This window comes from Podarcis liolepis (assembly GCF_965112155.1).
Source record: "Podarcis liolepis genome assembly, chromosome: 5".
Classification (NCBI taxonomy): domain Eukaryota; kingdom Metazoa; phylum Chordata; class Lepidosauria; order Squamata; family Lacertidae; genus Podarcis; species Podarcis liolepis.
The window spans coordinates 85,684,573-85,704,428 of record NC_139556.1 but is presented as its reverse complement, the minus strand read 5'-3'; the positions used below and the strand labels follow the sequence as shown (position 1 = coordinate 85,704,428).

Below are 19,856 nucleotides of genomic sequence, written 5' to 3'. Positions count from 1 at the left end.
TACAAATGTAATGTTTATTAAAAAGCAACCTTTAAAGGCAGTTTTACTGCTTCTGCAGAGTTTTCAGTGTCCCAAAGGTCTCATATTGATCCTCCACTAGCATAATGCCAGCCTAATGCTATTAACTGAGATTTTTCTAACTTGTAAATTTGGAGAGAGAGAGCCTTGTCCTTTGATGGAATATGACCCTGCATGAATGGAGCACAGCAAATATGGAGAGATTACTAAATATGAAATATATTTAATAGCTCCACATCTAAAAATATTTAATCTCTGTAAACATGGCACCCAGATGAGATTTGAGATTATTTCTATCTGAGATCTGAGGGTAAAAAAATTGACATGCAAATCAAAGAACAGATGGAAGATAAATATTGGTGGGAATTCAGACAAAATCTTGGACAATGTGTTGCATTTAGAGCTGCAAAATCTACATTTAAATTCATCGAGGCAGATGTCAGCCTGCTTCATCTCATAGCTTCCTTCTTTCCTTTGCTTCTTCCTTTTGTTGCAAAGTTAAAAGAAGACAATAACATTAAAACTTTAGCTGTATCCAGGTATTCTAGACGGAGAAGGACTGGACATCAGTAAGACGACAGACAGGTGTAGGGTGGATGAGGGGAGATTGCTGTCCCATTAGAACAGACCAGCCTGCAGTGAACATGCATAAAAACTCTGTTGTAAGTTCTGCAATGTTTTTGGTGAATCTGATAAGTGGGAATTTCTGTGTATCTCCTGTTAAAGTACTAAGTATTCTCTAGCAATGCAAGGAATATACATATATCTCAGTCTCGTGCGACGGGGCATGATATTAAACACATGATGTTTTCAATCACTTCCTACAAACTGATACCTGCATCCTCAAGCATAGCCCCCTTCCCACCTGTAAAGTACAATTTGGAATGTCATGACTTGCTTCATAGCGCAGGAGTGCTTAAATGAATTCTGACAGTGCTATTAGTGTCCTGATCTTGAACTGAAGTACTAGTCAGCTCTGCTTAAGTCACTATTCTCAGGAGCCACAAATAAACATGCAATTAAATGGGTGCCATAAGTTAATCAGAGCAGAATTAGCGAAGAAGTGGGCAACTGAGGAACCTAGGAATTGCCATGCCAGATCAGATTAAGGGATATTTTAGACTAAAAGCTTGAATTCACTAGTGTCTGTCCAGTGGGCTTTCAGGAAGAGTTAAATGCCCGGAATGTAGTAACTAAAAGCAGAGCTTATGAAACGACCCATGAGTTATAGTTGATGCTAGTTTGCTATAGTTACTACTCCCTTCTCTCCATACATGTCTCTCTCTGTGTGTATCTGTATGTAGGTGAGGAGGATTCTAGTAATTATCCGGACTAGAAAAAATGAATTAGGACTATCCATTACATTTATCAGTCACTTTATGCAAAAAAAAGTCTCAAGGTGATTAGACAAGGTAAAATGCAGCACATAAAAACAGCTTGAAACCATAGCAGTTTTAAAACACCGAACAATGCAAAATGCATAAAATGCTCCTCCAGCAATATGTTAAGACAGACAAGTCCTACCCAACCCATTAAAATATGTCCAATCATGAAAACTATGTGGCTGTGCTGCTCAAAATCGCTAACGGAGGCCCCGTTGTCAGTCATGCTTGTCATGGTGGCTTTCACAATCAGGCAGAGTTTTGCTTAGCAAAGGGAATGTGTGCAGAGAAGGGCTACCAAGATGGTCAAGGGTCTGGAAACCAAGCCTTATGAGGAATAGTTGAAGGAGCTGGGTATTAGCCTGGACAAGAGGAGAGTGAGAGGAGATGTGATAGCCATCTTCAAATATCTTAATGGCTGTCACATGGAGGAGGGAACATACTTGTTTTCTCCTGCTCCGGAAGGTAGGACTCAAACCAATGGCTTCAAGTTGTAGGAAAGGAGATTCTGACTAAATATTTGGAAAAACTTTCTGACAGTAAGAGCTGTTCAGCAGTGGAACAGACTCTCAAAAGAAGTGGTGGACTCTCTGTTTTTAAACAGAGGTTGGATGGCCATCTGTTATGGATGCTTTACCTGAGATTCCTGCATTGCAGGGGGTTGGAGTAGATGACCCTTGGGATCCTTTCCAACTCCATGATTCTGTGATTTGATGAATGGGTAGCACTGGCAACAGTCCATGCCAGTTTCGATTGGGACCCAAACTTTGGATGGTGTGCGTGTGTGTGTGTGGACATGGGATTGGTCTTAGAGTGGGCAAAATATGCACATACTTATTCTTGAGCCTGCCCTCCCTCCACAGCCTGACATTCACCAGCTTCACTGATCGCAACAGCAAGGAAAGTTGCTTCCCATTGCTACATCTGGGTACTCACTTCACAGAGTTGAGATATTCCAGGCATCCAGCCAGTGGCCTGTAGCAAGAACAGCTGGTGTTCTTTTCATTTTTGCATTGGCTGGTTGTTTACCTGTTTAACACATTTAGCTGTAGCATCCTTTGTTGTTTTAAAACAGCGATATGACTACCCAGCCCGTGTACAAATCGAGCGATCTGTTTCCAACAGCCTCCTGCAAAAGTGATTTTTCCTTAGATGAACATGAACCTTAAACCCAGTTCTCTTTCCTCGAGGCCCTCCAGCTGCTAACTGTAGCATACATTAACAACCATGCCACTTAGGAGATTTTTTTTCTAAAGCACACCCTGAAGTAAACATTTGCAGTCCAGCACTCTTTCCTAAAATGGCCACTCTTGACCTCTACTTCAGCGGTGGTAAACAAACTGAAACTCCCACTGTCTTCAGAAAGAGTTAGCTTTCTCTCGCTGGTTTTCCTGGCTGGAGACCATGGGAAAGGAGACCCAATTACTCTTCTCAGCCCTTGTACTTTTCAGTTCTTTTATTGCCTTCTTCCTCTCTGAGTGTTGTTTAAATAATCATTCACGGCATTTTGTAAACCTCTTTTAAGAGAAGCTTTTGTAGCTTTTCCCTTGCTTTGGAGAATTTGCTTTGCAATTTCTTTGCTGTGCACAAGCTTGGACAGAGCCCTCTCTGGAGAGATGGCTGATAAACATGAATAGAAGTCAACAGAAGAGAACTCTGCTCCTTCTTCCTATTGATTCATGCTGATACCGAGCTTCTTAATTGGTGATGGGATGGGAAGCTGCCTCATAGAGAGAGTAGATGTGGTGGTTAATGTGCTAGACTAGGATCTGGGAGACAGGGGTTCAAATTCCCACTCAGCCATAAAGCTTAACAAGTGACTTTGGGCCATCTTTCAGCCTAATCTATGGAGAAGGGGAGTAGTGTGTAAATCACCAAGAGCTCCTTTCAGAAAAGGTGGAAAGGAATAATAGTAGTAGTAGTAGTAGTAGTAGTAGTAGTAGTAGTAGTTTATTTATACCCCACCCATCTGGCTGGGTTTCCCCAGCCACTCTGGGTGGCTTCCAACAAAATATTAAAATACAGTAATCCATCAAACATTAAAAGCTTCCCTAAAGCTTTTTCTCTTTGACATCTGGTGGGAGGGCATTCCAGAGGGCGGGTGCCACTACCGAGAAGGCCCTCTGCCTGGCTCCCTGTAACTTCGCTTCTCGTAATAACGCAATAACAAACAAACGTAATAACAAACAAACAGATCGGGCTATTGGTCCCTCTACCCTACCACTGGGAGCAACTCTCCAAGATGTTGGGTAGGGACCTTTCCTGGATAAGGGGGTAATGTAATTCATCTAAAGGCAAAACTATCTAAGTTGCACTTTCTGAAATGATATGCAAACTGAAACGCAATTATCCTTCAAAATTCACAGTTCTCAGAATTTTGCCGTGCAGTTCTCCAGCCTAGTAATGTGTACCAAAATCCACCTGCAGTCCTAGGGTAAAGGATACATAGAAATGCATACACTGGTGAAAGTAGTATACAAAGATACATTGTATTGGGGGAAATTGTTTTGCAAAAATATGTACTTTAGGGAAAATTGCATACAAATGTGTTTGGAGAAGTTCACTGTTGCAGAAATGTTGAGAACTGAACTTCAGTTTGGGGAAATGAGAAATTGTGAGAAAGCCAAACGATCAGAGCTTCCCATCCCTACTTGTACCTAATCTCATTTTAGCTGCAGATGGAACCTGGGGCCAACAGCATGCGATATGTGTGTTCTACAACTGAGCTACATAGACCAAACATGCAGCAGGATCACACCAGTAATTCCTGTTCCCACTTGTGCCTGTTCACTTGACTGTTTCAACACATGTATGGAACCTATATGTGTCCCTTTTTACATACCTCAGCACTACACAGCCCAGCCTTCCCCAACATGGTGTCCTCCATTTGTTTTGGACACACCCATCAAGCTTCAGCCAGCTTGGAAAATAATAAAAGATGGCAGGAGTTGTAAGACAACAGCATGTGGAAGATAGCAGGTTGAAGAAGGCTGGTACAAACAATCCAGAGCAGAGGTGGAGAATTTGGCCACAGAGCCTAGGACTTGCCGATCAGAAGGTCGGCAGTTTAAATCCCCGTGATGGGGTGAGCTCCCGTTGCTCGGTCCCTGCTCCTGCCAACCTAGCAGTTCAAAAGCACGTCAAAGTGCAAGTAGATAAATAGGTACCGCTCCAGCGGGAAGGTAAACGGCATTTCCGTGCGCTGCTCTGGTTTGCCAGAAGTGGCTTAGTCATGCTGGCCACATGACCCAGAAGCTGTACGCCGGCTCCCTCAGCCAATAAAGCGAGATGAGCACCACAACCCCAGAGTCGGTCACGACTGGACCTAATGGTCAGGGGTCCCTTTACCTTTAGATACTGTTGGTCAGTCCCCCTCCATCAGCTGTAATCAGCATGGCCAATGGTCAAGGATGACGGCAGATGCAGTCCTGCAACATCTGGATGCTTCACTGGTTTTCTAGTCCTGGTCTACAGAGCATGCATAATTAAGGGCTGTGATCCTACATGCCCTATATAGATTCACCTTTTGCTCTTATATTGTCACTCAAGTGCTAAGTGATCCTTTAATGTGTGTGCCTGTGGATGGAAGGATTTCTTTAGCTAGGAACTTTCCTTTCTTTAGCTAGGAACAGGAAGAGGGAACCTGTGCCCCCCCCCCCAATGCAACGATCCTGCAAGTCCCAACATCACCCACCCCTACATTACTGCATCATGTCTAAGATAATCAATTCCAATATATGACAGCACTTCTGCACATCGTCTTACATTAATTATTTTGAACAGTGGAAATATGCCTTTTCCCCCATTAGGAAACTCATTCTTTCTCCAGCATACTTTAATCAGGATACAATTTTCGTTCATTTCACCCATATAGGTGCATATCTTTGCAAAATGTCGACCTTAAAAAAAATCAATATAGTATTCTTGCATATTGGAATAAGGCATTAGCATTCTTATTAAGAACTTTGGGCAATCCAGGCTAGTGAATTTATTGTCCTTAATGTTATCCATGAGATTGCATTTTCTCACTGACCTCTTGGGCTCATCTATGGAACTGATGAACAGTGATTTTATTACTGTATGCATATTTCTCTATTCTTAATTAAACTTTTTTTTTCCAAATTCCCATTTAAAGTTTCGGGATGTTGATATTTATTCCTCTCTAGTTTCAAAAGTACTGGGGTAATTCCATGCAACCCTACCAAACTTTGAAATAAAATAACTTTTCAGCAGTATAATTTTAAACTACTGATGTGCACAGGTAATTTCCCATGAGAGATCTAATGCTTCTCTTTAATCCTTTAGAACACCCAATGGGACTCAGATTAATGGGACAAGATGGCCAGTCTTCACCACCGCTGAACAAAAATACTTAACATTAAGCACAGACGCTTCAAAGATTCGTACAAAATTACGTGCCCAGCAGTGCCGATTCTGGAATATATTTTTTCCCAAACTCCTGGAGATGACAGGTAATTTTGGTGGCAAATGTATGTATGTACAGTAAATTGGTTAATGCAAGGTCACTTTGCTGCTACTAAATTTTAATTTCAATTTCAATTTCAAGGCTTTTATGAGCAAGAACTATCTGTGTAAAATTAAATCCAGAGGTCCTTCAAAAAAAGACAACCTCTTTCACTTAACTAACACTCCTCCCCCCCACACACAATCAATTTGTGTAATATATAGTTTTGTGCAAGTTTCACATGCTCTCTTCAGCTTCATTCACATAAGATTTGTTGTCCATTGCATGAACACAGTCTGCTGAGAACATCTGCTGCATGAGCCCCGTTGAAATGAAAGGGTGAAAGAACAGCTGCATTCCTACACAGATTCCATTCATTTCAAAAGCAAAATATGGAAGTGTGATAGTCCCTTGGAATCAAACCCTACCAAGATCAGCAGGACTTTCATCTTAGTAAGGGTGCTTAAGGTTGCAGCCAGGGATAGGTGGAATCTGCCATTTCTTTTTCAGCAATTAAGCCAAAACTTGGATTAGTTGCAGACTTTACTTTGTAATAAATTTAGGCCGAAGTGCAATCTTAGAAGCAGCAATGATGAGCCTTCTAAAATGGGCTGAACAGACTTCTGGCTTGTCAGGACTACTTCAGGGTTTTTTTCCTACTAGAAATCCAAGATCCACCCACCAATGGTAGGTGTAAAAACCTTTAGAATAAAGAACAGGGTGTCATTGCATCCAATGAAGCCATTATGCTCACATAACACCTTCTGTTCACACAATGGAAATTCCTGTCCCTCTCGCCTCCTAACTCCTCCAGTTCCACAGATCTGCCCCAGAAGATTCCATTGCACAAACAGAAGTTGTAGTAATGGGTAATGATAGAGTTATGAACTGTCTCCAGTTGTAAGGGGTTGAAGCTAAGGCCCCATCTGCACTGTATATTTGAAGCACTATAATACCACTTTAACCAGCCATGGCTCCCCCCAAATAGTCCTGAGAACTCTAGTTTGTTAAGAGTGTGGAGAGTTATTTGGAGATCCCTATTCTCTGCACATAAGGGATGTGGGTGGTGCTGTGGGCTAAACCACAGAGCTAGGGCTTGCCGATCAGAAGGTCGGTGGTTCAAATCCCCGTGATGGGGTGAGCTCCCGTTGCTCGGTCCCTGCTCCTGCCAACCTAGCAGTTCGAAAGCACGAAGTGCAAGTGGATAAATAGGGACTGCTCCAGCGGGAAGGTAAACGGCATTTCCATGCGCTGCTCTGGTTCACCAGAAGCAGCTTAGTCATGCTGGCCACATGACCCGGAAGCTGTCTGTGGACAAACACCGTTTGTCTCCCTCAGCCAGTAAAGTGAGATGAGCACCGCAACTCCAGAGTGGTCCGTGACTGGACTTCATGGTCAGGGGTCCCTTTACCTATTCTCTGCACAGAGCTACAATTCCAAGAGTTCTCTGGGCCTACAAAAAGTGACTAAGCTGTAAGAAGTTAACAGTGACAATGGCCACAAATTTAGGTTTCGTTTTCGGTTTTTTTAAAAAAAGAATTACACCGATTTGTGGGATATAGATCTGTTACTAGACATTATCCAGGAGAGGCCAGTTAGGATGTTCTTAAGTAGAGGCAGTGCTCAATATTGCATATCTGTTTGGGAGGTACCTATACCTGGGCCCAGATCTTTATACAAAGTGTGAACGAGCTGCTGCAACATCTTCATCTTATTTCTCTTTGGTATGCTTGAATTCTCTTGTGTACTTATACTCAGCCAAGTGGCGCATGTCATATCTTTATATTGTGTTTGGGATTGTCTGTATCTCTGACAGCGAAAGCTAACAAATAAGCTGGCTTTGGTTGGTTGGTTTTTCAAATAGCTGTTATGCGTAAGGCTTCCTAGTGGGGAAAGAACATAGCCATCTTCATCTGACACATTGTTTTCCATTTGACATCTGAGAGATTTTATCATCTCTTGCATCATGACATCCCATCATATGTAGGATGTGGGAGACATTCAAAAACAAGCATCCTGTGTGTGTGTGTGTTATGTGTGAACCTGGACCAGTTTCAAGCAAGATGTGGGTATATCGTGAATCTGACGAAATGTTCCTTGTGATCATCTGACATTACTCACGGAAATCATAACTGTAGACGCCATCTGTTTGGAAGATGATACTGATGAGCAACTGTGCTGCATGTAACCAAATGTTCTGTGAAATAACCAATATCAGTAAGATATGCTTCTGTGTTACATAATAGGCCAGTGAAATAATCTCCAGTAATGGGGACGTAAAATGAAATGTGGTCTAACTCAATGGGGTCAATCCTAAAACAAGATCTGCTGAGATGAACAGCATAGACTGCAGTAGATCTCCAACTCAACTGGCTGATTCCCATCCGAGCTCACATGGCATTATGTCCCCAACCCCAGATGAGCTGAAGGTACTTGGCATAACTTGCTCATTCAGGCAGGTGTTAGTTCCCCAAAGGGGTGGCGGTTCTGGGGATGGGTTGGGCAAGTGGGACTGAGGGGGCCTTAGGCTGGACCCTGAGCACATTCGGCTCAGTGACATGACCTGGCAACCTGGCATAGGACACTACTTTAAAGACTTGTTTTCCATCTGCCAGGCTTAGGTGGCACAGTAGCTGCAGTCCTTGGATTGCAAGTTCTTGGATCTTTATAGCAGCTCAACCTACATTGGCTTGCTTTATGCCAGATTCTTGTGCATAGGATTGCTCCCTAAATGTTGCAGATATCAATATTGCGCAACTTGAAGTGACTGGTTGCAAAAAAAAACCCCTGACCCATTAGATTGTTCAAAACTTTACTTGTCAAACTTTCTTCAAAGCAGAACAAAAGCATCAAAGATACATCCAAATGATGTCATACAATATCTTGTGCAGTCTAGCACAGGCTCATCAGCTTAGAAATAAAATATGAAATACTCCAAACAGATCTAAAATCAGAAGTTTGTCTCTCCTTACAGTTTCTATTTTGCCTAGAGCTGTATTCACTCACTGGAGAAGGTCATTTACATGTCCTTACTTCCACAGAGCATGAGAACCAAGATGAACTTGCAATTCAATACCTCTCATGTGATCTAAGGTTAAAACACCACGTCAGAGCTACCAGAGAACAATAACAATAGATAATTATCAACCTGTTTAGGCAGCTCAGAGAGCTATTCTTGACTGGATAATATTATGGATGCTTACCCTATTCCTATTCCATATCCTACAACTAAGGCTGAGTACGTAGCATACATTTAAAGCTCATTCCCTCCAAAGTAATCCAGAAAGCTGTAGTTTGTTAAGGGTGCTGTGTGAGGGGTAAATTACAGGTCCCAGGATTCTCGCAGGTGTGGTGAGTGCTTTAACTGATTTGCTATTGTTTGTGATAACAGGGCTGTTTCTCAGTGCTTGTTACTGCATATTCTTAGTGACTCTGTACAGCTGCTTTGTTGCTGGCATCTGTCTGTCCCGGGAGACAATGGAGGAGTGAGCCTTTGAGGGTTAAGTCAAACTGTTGGAGAATTACAGCGCCTGCTGTGGCTGTAGAGACCGATATGGGAGAGACATGTTTTGTTGCACCTGAGGCAGATGAAGGTTTTCCGGTTTTGCTGCCACAGGTGCACCATGGAGTTTCTTCTCCCTATACTCCTCACAGCGGTTATTCATCCTCTGGTCACTGCTTTGGATACATGGACCTGATTGTCTGTTTCCACCTGTTTTAATTATCAAACATACTGAACAAATAAGACTTTCCTTTTTCAGGTCCATTTTGACTTCCGTTTTGTTTGTTTTTAACACATTGTTGCTATATTTAGGACACTGTTCTGCAACTGGGAATAGGTGATGTATTTATTTGTTTTGTTTCCAGAAGGAAATCCACTCCGTCTCCCTTGTTCAAAGATGGGGGAACTGTGACCTTCCAGGTATTGTTGGACTACAGTGCCTGTCATCCCTGACCACTGACCGTGCTGTCTGCAGCTTATGGGAGTTGGAGTCCAACACCATTTGGAAGGCCATAATGTCCCCATCCTAATTAGAAGCCAATATCTGGATCCAAGTTACTAGGTGCCTATTCGTTATGAACTATACACTGCTTGGAAAATGTCAAAGGGGTGTAAATATGGAAAACGACATTCCATATGATACTCTACATTGATCTGTAAGAATAATTATTCACTTCAACCAATTATCTCAAGATCTAGAGATAAAATGTTGCCCTTTCGAATTTGCAATAAATCAGGTGACAAAGGGGAGGGTGTAGTGCTGTGTAGTGTATTTAGAGGGAAATGGCATTGGTAATCAGAATTATTTTTCAATTAATGTACAAAGAGATTTAAATTTAGATTAATGCCACCCATTTCATGTTTTACAGGCAATATTGATGAAGCAGAACGAGAGTGGAAAGCAGGATTCCTTCGCTGGAACAATTACATGATGGACTGGAAAAATCAATTTAATGATTACACTAGTAAGAAGGAAAGCTGTGCAGGTCTCTAATTAAAAGTTCCAGCCTTTCTGGAATGCCTTCATTGTCAAAGATCAAGGCAAACAGAGATAGCTAATGTAGCATATCCAACAATAAGGCACGTTATGCAGGCTCAGTGACACGTCACAAATATACTTGTCTCCCAGGTCCATTTCTATTTATATCAATAAGCGTTATAAAGTGCTTCTCCTCTTTGAAGCTTTGAGAAATGAAAATCAGACCAAGTGTGATTAAAACCTGAGGATTATCGTTAGATGTCTAATGGCCCCGATCCAACTCTAGCCGCATGGCTAGTTGCACAAGCACGAGGATGGAGATTTGATTGCACATCAGGAATTGCAACCCATTCCAAGTGATGCAGTACTCTATCTGTCCTTCTGAATACACAGCCCATTTATGGCTGTTGTTCCCAATCCAGGAAGTGGCACACATGCGTAAGCCTATTTGTATACATGTGTCTCCTGAGCTGGATTGCGGCAAGTAAGTTTCAGCGGAAATAAATATTTGTGGTATGTTGACAGATAAATGCAACATTTCTTTCACCGTAAAGGACACAGCAGAAATATCAGTATTCCAGAACACTGCCATCAAAAGCTCCATTGGCTCAGATCTCCAACTGCAATGTCACAACATTTTAATCCTGCTTCAGCTGTAATTTACTTGTTAGGGGTATATCAAGAGTTGCCAATGTTACGGGAAATAAAAAAAGATGCAATTTTCTTGTTAAGTCAAAAGAGGCTTTTAAAACTGACTGTCTCGCTCCTTGAAAGCTAAACATTCTGGAGACCCAAATGCTCATTGTCAAATTATACCAATTTTCCCTACAGAGAACAGAATTATTTCTTGACACTGTCAATGAATCAAAGGAGAGCTATTCAGGCAAACCTTTCTTCACCCCTTCGCCCTCTTCCACTGGAGCATATCATCTGCTGAGAAAGAGCACTCTTTCTATTATCAAATGCTTATCTGGCACTTTTAATTTGTAAAGTGCTTTGAAATCATCAGTTTATCTGGTCTCCCAACATCCTTCTGCAGTAGGTAGGAATGGGTGGATAAGGGGGAAATCCTATGGTGAGATCCCCCAGAATGAGCAGCTTAGGATACAATGGAACTGTGGATCAGACAGCTGGTTCTTGGCTCAGCTGGTGTTATGCCTCCAACCATGGCTCAGCCCAAGATATGCTGGTGTGACTTGCTCAGCTGACTGAAGCAAGCAGTGTAAGTTTCCCAAAAGGGATCTGGCTTTTTCACGATGGAATCAGGACCAGAGGGTGGACTTAGGCTGGTTCCTAAACCCATTCATCTCAGTCCTGTGACCTGGCAACCTGGGCATAGAAGACTCTTTTAAAAGCTTGTTTTCCTTCTGCCAGGCTTATGCAGAGCAGGAGGAGCAGCCCCACTTTTGAACAGGATTTGGATCTGGTGTAACTTTCCATCAACTTAATTTACAGCAGCTTCCTTTATGCCGGCTTCTTGTGTGTAAAAGATTGCTCCCTTAATGCCACTTAAATCTCACAGTCTGTTCGCTGAAATCTCACAGTCTGTTTATCCCATCGGGTCTCTCTTCTCCATCCAGGATAATCTTAATGGAGTTCGGTACCAACTTTGAATCCCCAGGCACCTTACCAAGGTTTTGGACCGGCAAATTGCAGATTGCTGCTTAAGAATGTTGCACACTTTTCATTTCACCTTTCCCTTGAAATGAGGAGTATATTCTGAGAGTAAGACTCTCCAAATTTTATAGGCAATCACATGTTTTAAAAAATAATAATAAAAGGAGATGTTGTGGACGAAAGCAAACCAAATAACCATAATAAAATTCACTGTAAAACCATTCAGCTGAGATGTTGGTGTGTCAGTGTTGATGATCTCTGTCTATGATGTAGTATTATTGGTTGGAGTTTTTTAGATACGTACATCAGGGGATGCTTAGAAACGAATCATAACAAATATTGCACCATCCATTCAATACAATAATTCTACTTGGTTGCATTCTGCACTAAAGAGGCAATCCTATGGAGAAGATCTGCCAGGTGGGGCAGCTTATGATGCTTTGGATCTTTGGCTCAGCTGGCTGATTCCTGGCTCAGCTGGCCTCGGACAGCATTAAGTTCCCAACTCCAGCTCAACTTAAGATACATGGCTCAGCTGGGGATCAGTTGACCGAGCCACAGCTGGCTTTGCTGAGACCAGTGTAAGTTCTCAAAAAGGGGTGTGATGCAGGTAGGGCTGTGGGAGATGTAGGCTGGTTCCTAAGTAGGTTCAGCTCAGACATGTGACCTGGAAATTCAGTGCAGAACACTATTTCAAGGCTTGTTTTCCCATTGACAGGCTTAGGAAGAGCAGCAGCAGTCCCAAGGTTGAATCGGACTTCTTGTACACAGGACAAGAATATATCCAACATCCATTTACTTTTTTAGCTCAAGGACCACCTTCCTTTCTGAACAACCTGCTGAGGGCAGTATGTCAGGGGTGGGCATGGCGAGAGGCATGAGCAGAGCAATGCATGTTCATTTTGCCATTGTACAGTAGCCTACTTTCTCTACGGACTCCCCCACTCCTCGCAATCCTCCATCTAGTCATTATCAGAGTTCAAGAACACAATCCAGCCAAGGCAAAAACAGTCAAGGAGGGTGCAAAGAACAACTGGTGACAGGTGTAGCACAGGAGGGTGGTTGGCCTAGGAAGACTCCTGAAGCAAGATATAGTAGCCTGGAGGGCTGCATTTGACCCTGGAGTCTGAGATTTCCCCACCCTGTTATACAGTAGGTGGGGATGAACACCAAGGTTGGTCAAACACATTTTTATATTTTCCTACATTTTCTTTCTCTCTCTCTCATGCTCTCTCTCTCCCTCTCCCTCTCTCTCACACACGCACACACACAATTCAATTTTATAATGGACTGAGCTTTTGTGTATGTAACAGGCATATGGAAAGCTGGAAGTCCTTTTTTTTCTTTATTGTTTCTATTCCCTTTCCCCCTTTTTCTTCCTGCTTCTTTCTTTTACTTTTTCTTTTCTTCTCTTTCTTCTTTGGTGTCTTCTGCTCAGGGCATTGATTGGGGCCCAGGGATTGTACACCCATGGCTGCGGTAGATGGCTGATGGAGGGACCCTGGGTGCGAGGCAGGGAAATATCAGTCCCCCAGGGTGAGCGGCTGGGAGGAGAAAGGAAATATCCTATGTGAAAGCTGGGATGGGCTACTACTTTCTGGGGCGGTAAGTGAGGACTCTGTATTCTATTTGTAATTTTTGTAGATGTCTTTGTTGTTTTTTTTTTGTTTTTTTTATTTACATTAGTTTTCTATATCTTACTGTTTTGTGAAAACCTTTAACAAAAATCTTGACATCCAAAGCCATACAAGTCAGGGCCTTTTTTTCAGCCGGAACTTAGTTCCTGCACCTCTCAGGTGGGCACCGTTGCCATTATGAGAGAGGTGTTCATGGTGAGTTCCTGCACCTTTCTTTCCTCGAAAAATAGCACTGATTATTTCTGGCACATGAGAAAAAACATACAAACTTCTCTCCCCCTTCTTGCCAGTGAAAATACAGTAATAATGAACTAAATAACTAATAATTTGTTGACTTTCCTTGACACTCCAAATCTGTTGCTGGAGGCAGTCAACTCTCTCTGACTAATTGTAGGGCCGATCTAAGCATTCACTGCTTTATAAGAATCAAGTTTGTGATAGACATGTATAGTGTTTCAGAGGTGTCTTTCAGTAATGTGAAACAGCAGTCTGGAGATGATAGCAAGACCAGGGGGCAGAAAACCTTGACTTCAAGTTCGGAATGGTAGACGTTGAACATTCAACATCAACTTTCATCTTCCCCAGTGATCTACTATTTCTGCAGGCCATCTTCCCACAGACTTGTAATGAACTGCCCCTTCATGTTATTTCCTGTGAGTTTTCTGCTAAACGTTTCCCGAATATTCTCTGACAGCTGATCTGCAGTAGCAATTAGTTTCTGACACAAACTGGCAAGCAGCTATCAGCTTTGGCAGTATTTAATTGATAGATTGCAGTAAGGTTTGCAATAGATTTCAGTACTTTTTTTGTATTATTAACTTCTGTTGTTCATTTGCAGTACAATTTTATGCTCCTTTATTCAGCTCCGAGATGACTGGGACTTCTTTGGTAGCCTGCAGCCTCAATCAGTCAAAATGGTCAAAGTTTGAATTTGGAGGTCAAATTTCAGCTCCGGGATGACTAAGGTCAAAACTTTGAAATCCAAATCCAAATGATGACAATTAAAAGTTCACTAAATTTTGAAATTCAAAATGGAAAACCACACATTTGGGGCTCCTTAGCTGTAAATCCCTGATTTGCTTTCTTTCCATAATAATGATGGATCTTCCATTTGTCGATTCCGTATTTCAATTTAAGGTCCTTCAACCATGCTGTGTGTGGGAGGGGGTCTTGAATCCCTACACTGAGAAGACTTTAACCGTTAGCACTGCTTTTGGTTTTCTCCAAATCCTTCCATGGCAATCATGTATGTAATAAAACCATATGACAACAACAGGGTCATATGTTTAGCAAGGGAAAAGCTGTTCTCACTTCAGCATAAGATACTTAGAAGAGCCTTGCACATGATTGCACTGCTAAATATAACAATTACAATATCAATAACAGTTTGTATCAACATCAGTCTTAGAACATGCCCTTTGAAATTAATGGACATGACTAACTTAGGTCCATTAATTTCAGTGGGTTTACTTAGAACTTATTTGCAGACAACCCATCAATAACAATAGATGATGTCTAACTAACTCACTGAAAGCTATGGACTTAATTCCATTGAATTGAATTCAGTGTTGAGATTAATGGACATTATTACCTTGGGTGTATTAATTTCACTGGGTCTTCTCCCAGTAGAACTTAGTGGAGTGCAACTCATTGATTTCAATGGGTCTACTCTAATATTAAATTTATTTTATTTTATTGCATATTGACTGTGAAATATTTTGTGGATCATTAACTGGTGGGAAAGTAGGATATAAATGCAGCAGAAACAATGCATAAAGTGATTCTGAATTTGATTCTGAATTCTGTATGTCTGTGATAGCTTTTCAGTTGATAGTTGCACTTTCTGTGGGTTAAAAATGGCTGAGTTGACTACGTTTGCTCATGTACTGACAGTGGCTGCCTTTGTCTATGTGCAACACTTCCCACCATCCACGGAGACGCACGTGCCAAGCAGGATATCATGTCTATTTTTACCAACATGCTTCCGCTTCCAGTGCCAGTGAAAAGCAGCCCCGAGGCCAATAAATCTGTCTGCTTTTGGCCAGCTCAGAGTTACAAAAAACCAAGCACCTGTGGTACAGACATTTGCAGCTGGATATGTTTATCAAGCCAGATCCATCTGCATTAAAGGCTTGCATGCCAATGGATTTGCAGTGGGTGGACTGGGAACTTGAATCCGTAAGATAAAATCCCTGGCATAATTTAGAAGAATCTCCCTCTCCCTCTCCCTCTCTCTCTCTCTCTCTCGTGCATGCTCTATTTTTTATCTCTAACCAATCATTTAAATATGTGGGTGTTGCTGCTTTTGTTTGGGGCGGGATAATGCTATGCAATTGTTCCTAGAAAGTTGCTGATAAAGGGGTAATTTAACTGGTGGCAGACACTGTGTCTTTTGTTTTGTTGTTGGTAGGTACCATGCCAACTCTGAAGTGTGCACCATCTACAACACCTTAAATTAGCTCAACAGTATTTTTCTATTTCTTTCTCTCCATGGGGAACCTTGCAGGTCATAATTCTGTGGTGTGGGGTTGCCAAATAACTAGGGAGGAGAAACACCTGACCCTCAAAAAAGTGGCCAGGTGTTTGTCTGCCTGTCAGCTGAACAAAGAATCCCACACTGGATCCCAAGGGGATCTAGTTAGTCACTGTACTACTTTCAGTAGCAGCCCTGTGCCATTTGTCACGTCTAGTTCTGCCCTCAGTTTGGAACAATACATTCTTTCTCAGACCATGTGGTGTAGGAGTTAGAGTGCTGGACTAAGACTTGATGGCATCCCTGTTCCATGAAGTTCTCATTGAACCTTGGGACAGTCACTGCCTCTCGGCCCAACTTACCTCACAGGGTTTTTGAGAGGATAAAATGGGGAAGGTGACAACCATGTACATTGCCTGGAGCTGCTTGGAGGAAAGATGGAAAGTAAAAAAATTGAATAGATAATCCCTTGTGGGAGTAATGTCAAAGGCAGGGCATAAAGGAGTTTTCTTGTCATAGGGGTCACTTCAATCATCCACATCCATAGGCAGTGTGAACGAGATTTCAGTGGTTTGGGGGAGGGGGCTATTTCATAGTAGTAGTAGCTGCTGCTTTCCCCCACTTTACTTTCTAAAAGCCACCTCAAGTTGGAGGTGATATGCCTCTGAATGTTGACTGCTTGGAATCACAGGTGGGGAGGGGGTCGTTGCACCTTAGACCTGCTTGCAGGCTTCCCCTGGGCATCTGGCTGGCTGCTGTGGCCACAGGATGCTGGGCTGGATGGACCACTTCTTATGTTCTTATTTCCCCCACCTCCGGAGTCATTTTCACTTCCCTGAATTTCACCCACCCAAAATCTTCAAGGCACTGCAGAAGGAAGGCAAAAAAACCCAAAACCAGGCTTCATGAAAAGTATTACTCTTCTCTGCTCTTGGCCACTTGCTCCCGGTCTTTAATGTTGAACTTTTGTAAGTGCAAAAACGATCTCAGATCTTTTGGTTGAAATATCCCCAGTTTGCAGTGACATGCTTCAGTTGCAAAGATATACCTCTTTATGAGCTTGTTCTCTATTTCTACTTTTTAATTTATATTCAGCCTCCAGCTTTCCAATGATGGATTCCATCACATGCTTCTCTGTTCCCTTCCACGTCTAAAGCTTCCCACACTCATCTGTTCTTTGTCCAAGATAAATGTTCGGAATCTTTCCATTCAATCAACTATTCTCTCTCCATATTTCAGCTTCACCCAATTCCTTTTCAGCTGGCATTAAATTCAGCTTTGTTTACATAAGTAAGCTCCATCATATTTTATCCCTCACCCCTCCCAATTCATTTTATCTCTTAGACGCTTTCCATTTTTGGTCAAGCACATTTTCTTTTGGCTTTTTTTTAATTCCATTTTTCTTTTCCATTTAAGCCAGACACTATTTCTTTAAAAAATAAATAAAATAAATGGATCATTTGGTTCAGTTTACTCTTCCCCCCCCCCCTTAGGTGTGCATTCATACAGCACAGCTGTAAATTACATCCATGCTGAAAACTGTAGCACCAGAAAGGCTTCGTTCTCGTGCTCTTTTGGGGGTTTATGCACAGAATCAGACACCTGAGAACAATTAAGCACAAACTATATAGTTTTGAACAGTGCACATTTCTTTAATCTGATACTGCCCCCTCCTCTCCCTCTAAATGATGTCTCATGGTGCTCAACAACATCCTCTGCTTCCTGATTTTCTCAAGCCACATGACCCCAGAGGAACCTGCTTTTGCTGAGTCAAACCATTGGTCTATATAGCTCAGTATTGTCTACACTGACTGGTACTATGCTCCTGTTCAGGATGCCACCAGCCAGCCATGTCATCTTCAAGGAAACACCATCCCATTCTTTTTCTTCCATTTCCCCTCACCCCACTCCAACAATCAGCTAGCATTCCATGGCAATGGAAAACACCCAGTCCTCATTGAGCTATTTTTGGTCCTTTCACATTAGATTCCCTCCCTCTAAAGATTACTTCTGCAAGGTTGCCAATACTTGACCATAGATGGTGCCATTTTGACTACATACAATCCTTCACATGTCTTCTCAGAAGTAAGCCCTACTGAGTATAACAGGGCTTCCTGTGTATAGGATTGCACACTTGGACAACTGAATTGAAAGGTAGTGGAGAACTTGTGGCATTCCAGATATTGCGGAACTATAGCTTCCAGTGTGGTGTAGTGGTTGAGAGCAGTAGACTTGTAACCTGGGGAACCGAGTTCGCGTCTCCGCTCCTCCTCATGCAGCTGCTGGGTGACTTTGGGCTAGTCACACTTCCTTGAAGTCTCGCAGCCCCACTCACCTCACAGAGTGTTTGTTGTGGGGGAGGAACGGAAAGGAGAATGTTAGCCACTTTGAGACTCCTTTGGGTAGTGATAAAGCGGGATATCAAATCCAAACTCTTCTTCTTCTTCCATCTTTCCTCACCATTGTCCAGGGTGTCTGGGGATAATGGGGGATGAGGCTGGTCATAGATTCCCCACCTCTGGACCACACTATCTTGAGTCAGTTTCCACTTTGCAGGGCCGTAAGACAGTGTCCTCCTAACTCTTTCTCTTTAGCAATCTTTCACTGGAGGGGGTACTGCTGAACCAAACTAGCTTCTCAATTGCCTGGGCACATTGCTGAGATCTAGAAAAAGTGTCCCATCCTCTCACTGGTCCTTCCCCATTAGCATATATAAATGCAGAAGCAGAAGACAAGTGCTCATCCCTTTGCGTTTTTATCTAATTTATTCTTGAGTTTCACCAGCTAATGTGTGAGACACTAATAATAGAATAAATGCACAAATGATGTAGGTGGTTCTTTCAGTTCAGGACTGTGGTGGTTAATTCTTTCAATTTATAAAGTATTTAAAGTCTCGGTTATACAGAGCACTGGTAGAAGTGTGTAGGCAGAAAGCAGTTATCTCTGCACCTCTCAATCTCCCAAATTAAATCTATTCTTGCTGCATGGCTAATCACTTTCAGGGTATCTCATCACCCATCTCTTTATTACCAACTGCATTTTGGGTTCAGAAATAGATATGTATATTTCAATGGAGTTCTAGATTGATCTGATTTTATTATCTCAACTCACATGAGTATCAGGGGTTAACCTGGTATAACTCCAAGGGATGTGATGGATCATCTATCAGAGATTGTTTAGAAAGTAATTCACATGGATTTTTATCTAGGGCTGCAGGAAGCTAGTTGAATTAAACATCCAAAGTGATATTTCTGAAATATTAAACCTTCTCCCACTCACTAATTATAGAGCAGTGCACTATATAGACGCTATCAGCTGGAGATCTAGGAGTGATTCAGTAATACTGATAGGTGCATGACCATTAAGATATTTGTTTCAAATCAGGAGAAATACTAATAAGTAATCAGTGGTGACAAAGGAGGAATAATGTCATTTCCTTTTCTGTTTGCTGTTATGATGGCTTGTCATCCTTTATTTCATGTTGGTGCATGGAAATATTGAAAACACATTGCAGAAAATGTGTCTTGACTATTACTGACAATTGATTGCATCCAACTTAGAGTAGAACCATTGGAATCAAGACGTTTAAGTTAGTCAAGCCCATTGATTTTAGTGCACATACTCTATGATTTAATTGGATGTAAACCCAAATAAACTGATATTTTTGACAGTGTATCTTTCTACATATTTAATTGTAATATAGCAATAATGATCAGCAGCTATGCATTATCTCTACAAATCTCCTCAAACTATTTCAATAGGGTTTCTTTTTGTAAGGATATT

The 19,856-nt window shown here is 42.0% G+C and overlaps 1 protein-coding gene across 1 annotated transcript in view; it reads left to right on the top strand.

Moving 5' to 3' along the window:
* Nucleotides 1–12,184, top strand: part of BCHE (butyrylcholinesterase) — a 51,217-nt gene extending 39,033 nt beyond the window's left edge. Inside the window, exons 3-4 of the mRNA XM_083504211.1 lie at nt 5,706–5,872; nt 10,237–12,184. Of these exons, the coding sequence (XP_083360337.1) occupies nt 5,706–5,872; nt 10,237–10,361 (292 nt within the window). The 3' untranslated portion in view covers nt 10,362–12,184. The remainder of the gene's footprint in view (nt 1–5,705; nt 5,873–10,236) is intronic.
* The last annotated feature ends 7,672 nt before the right edge of the window (nt 12,185–19,856 follow it).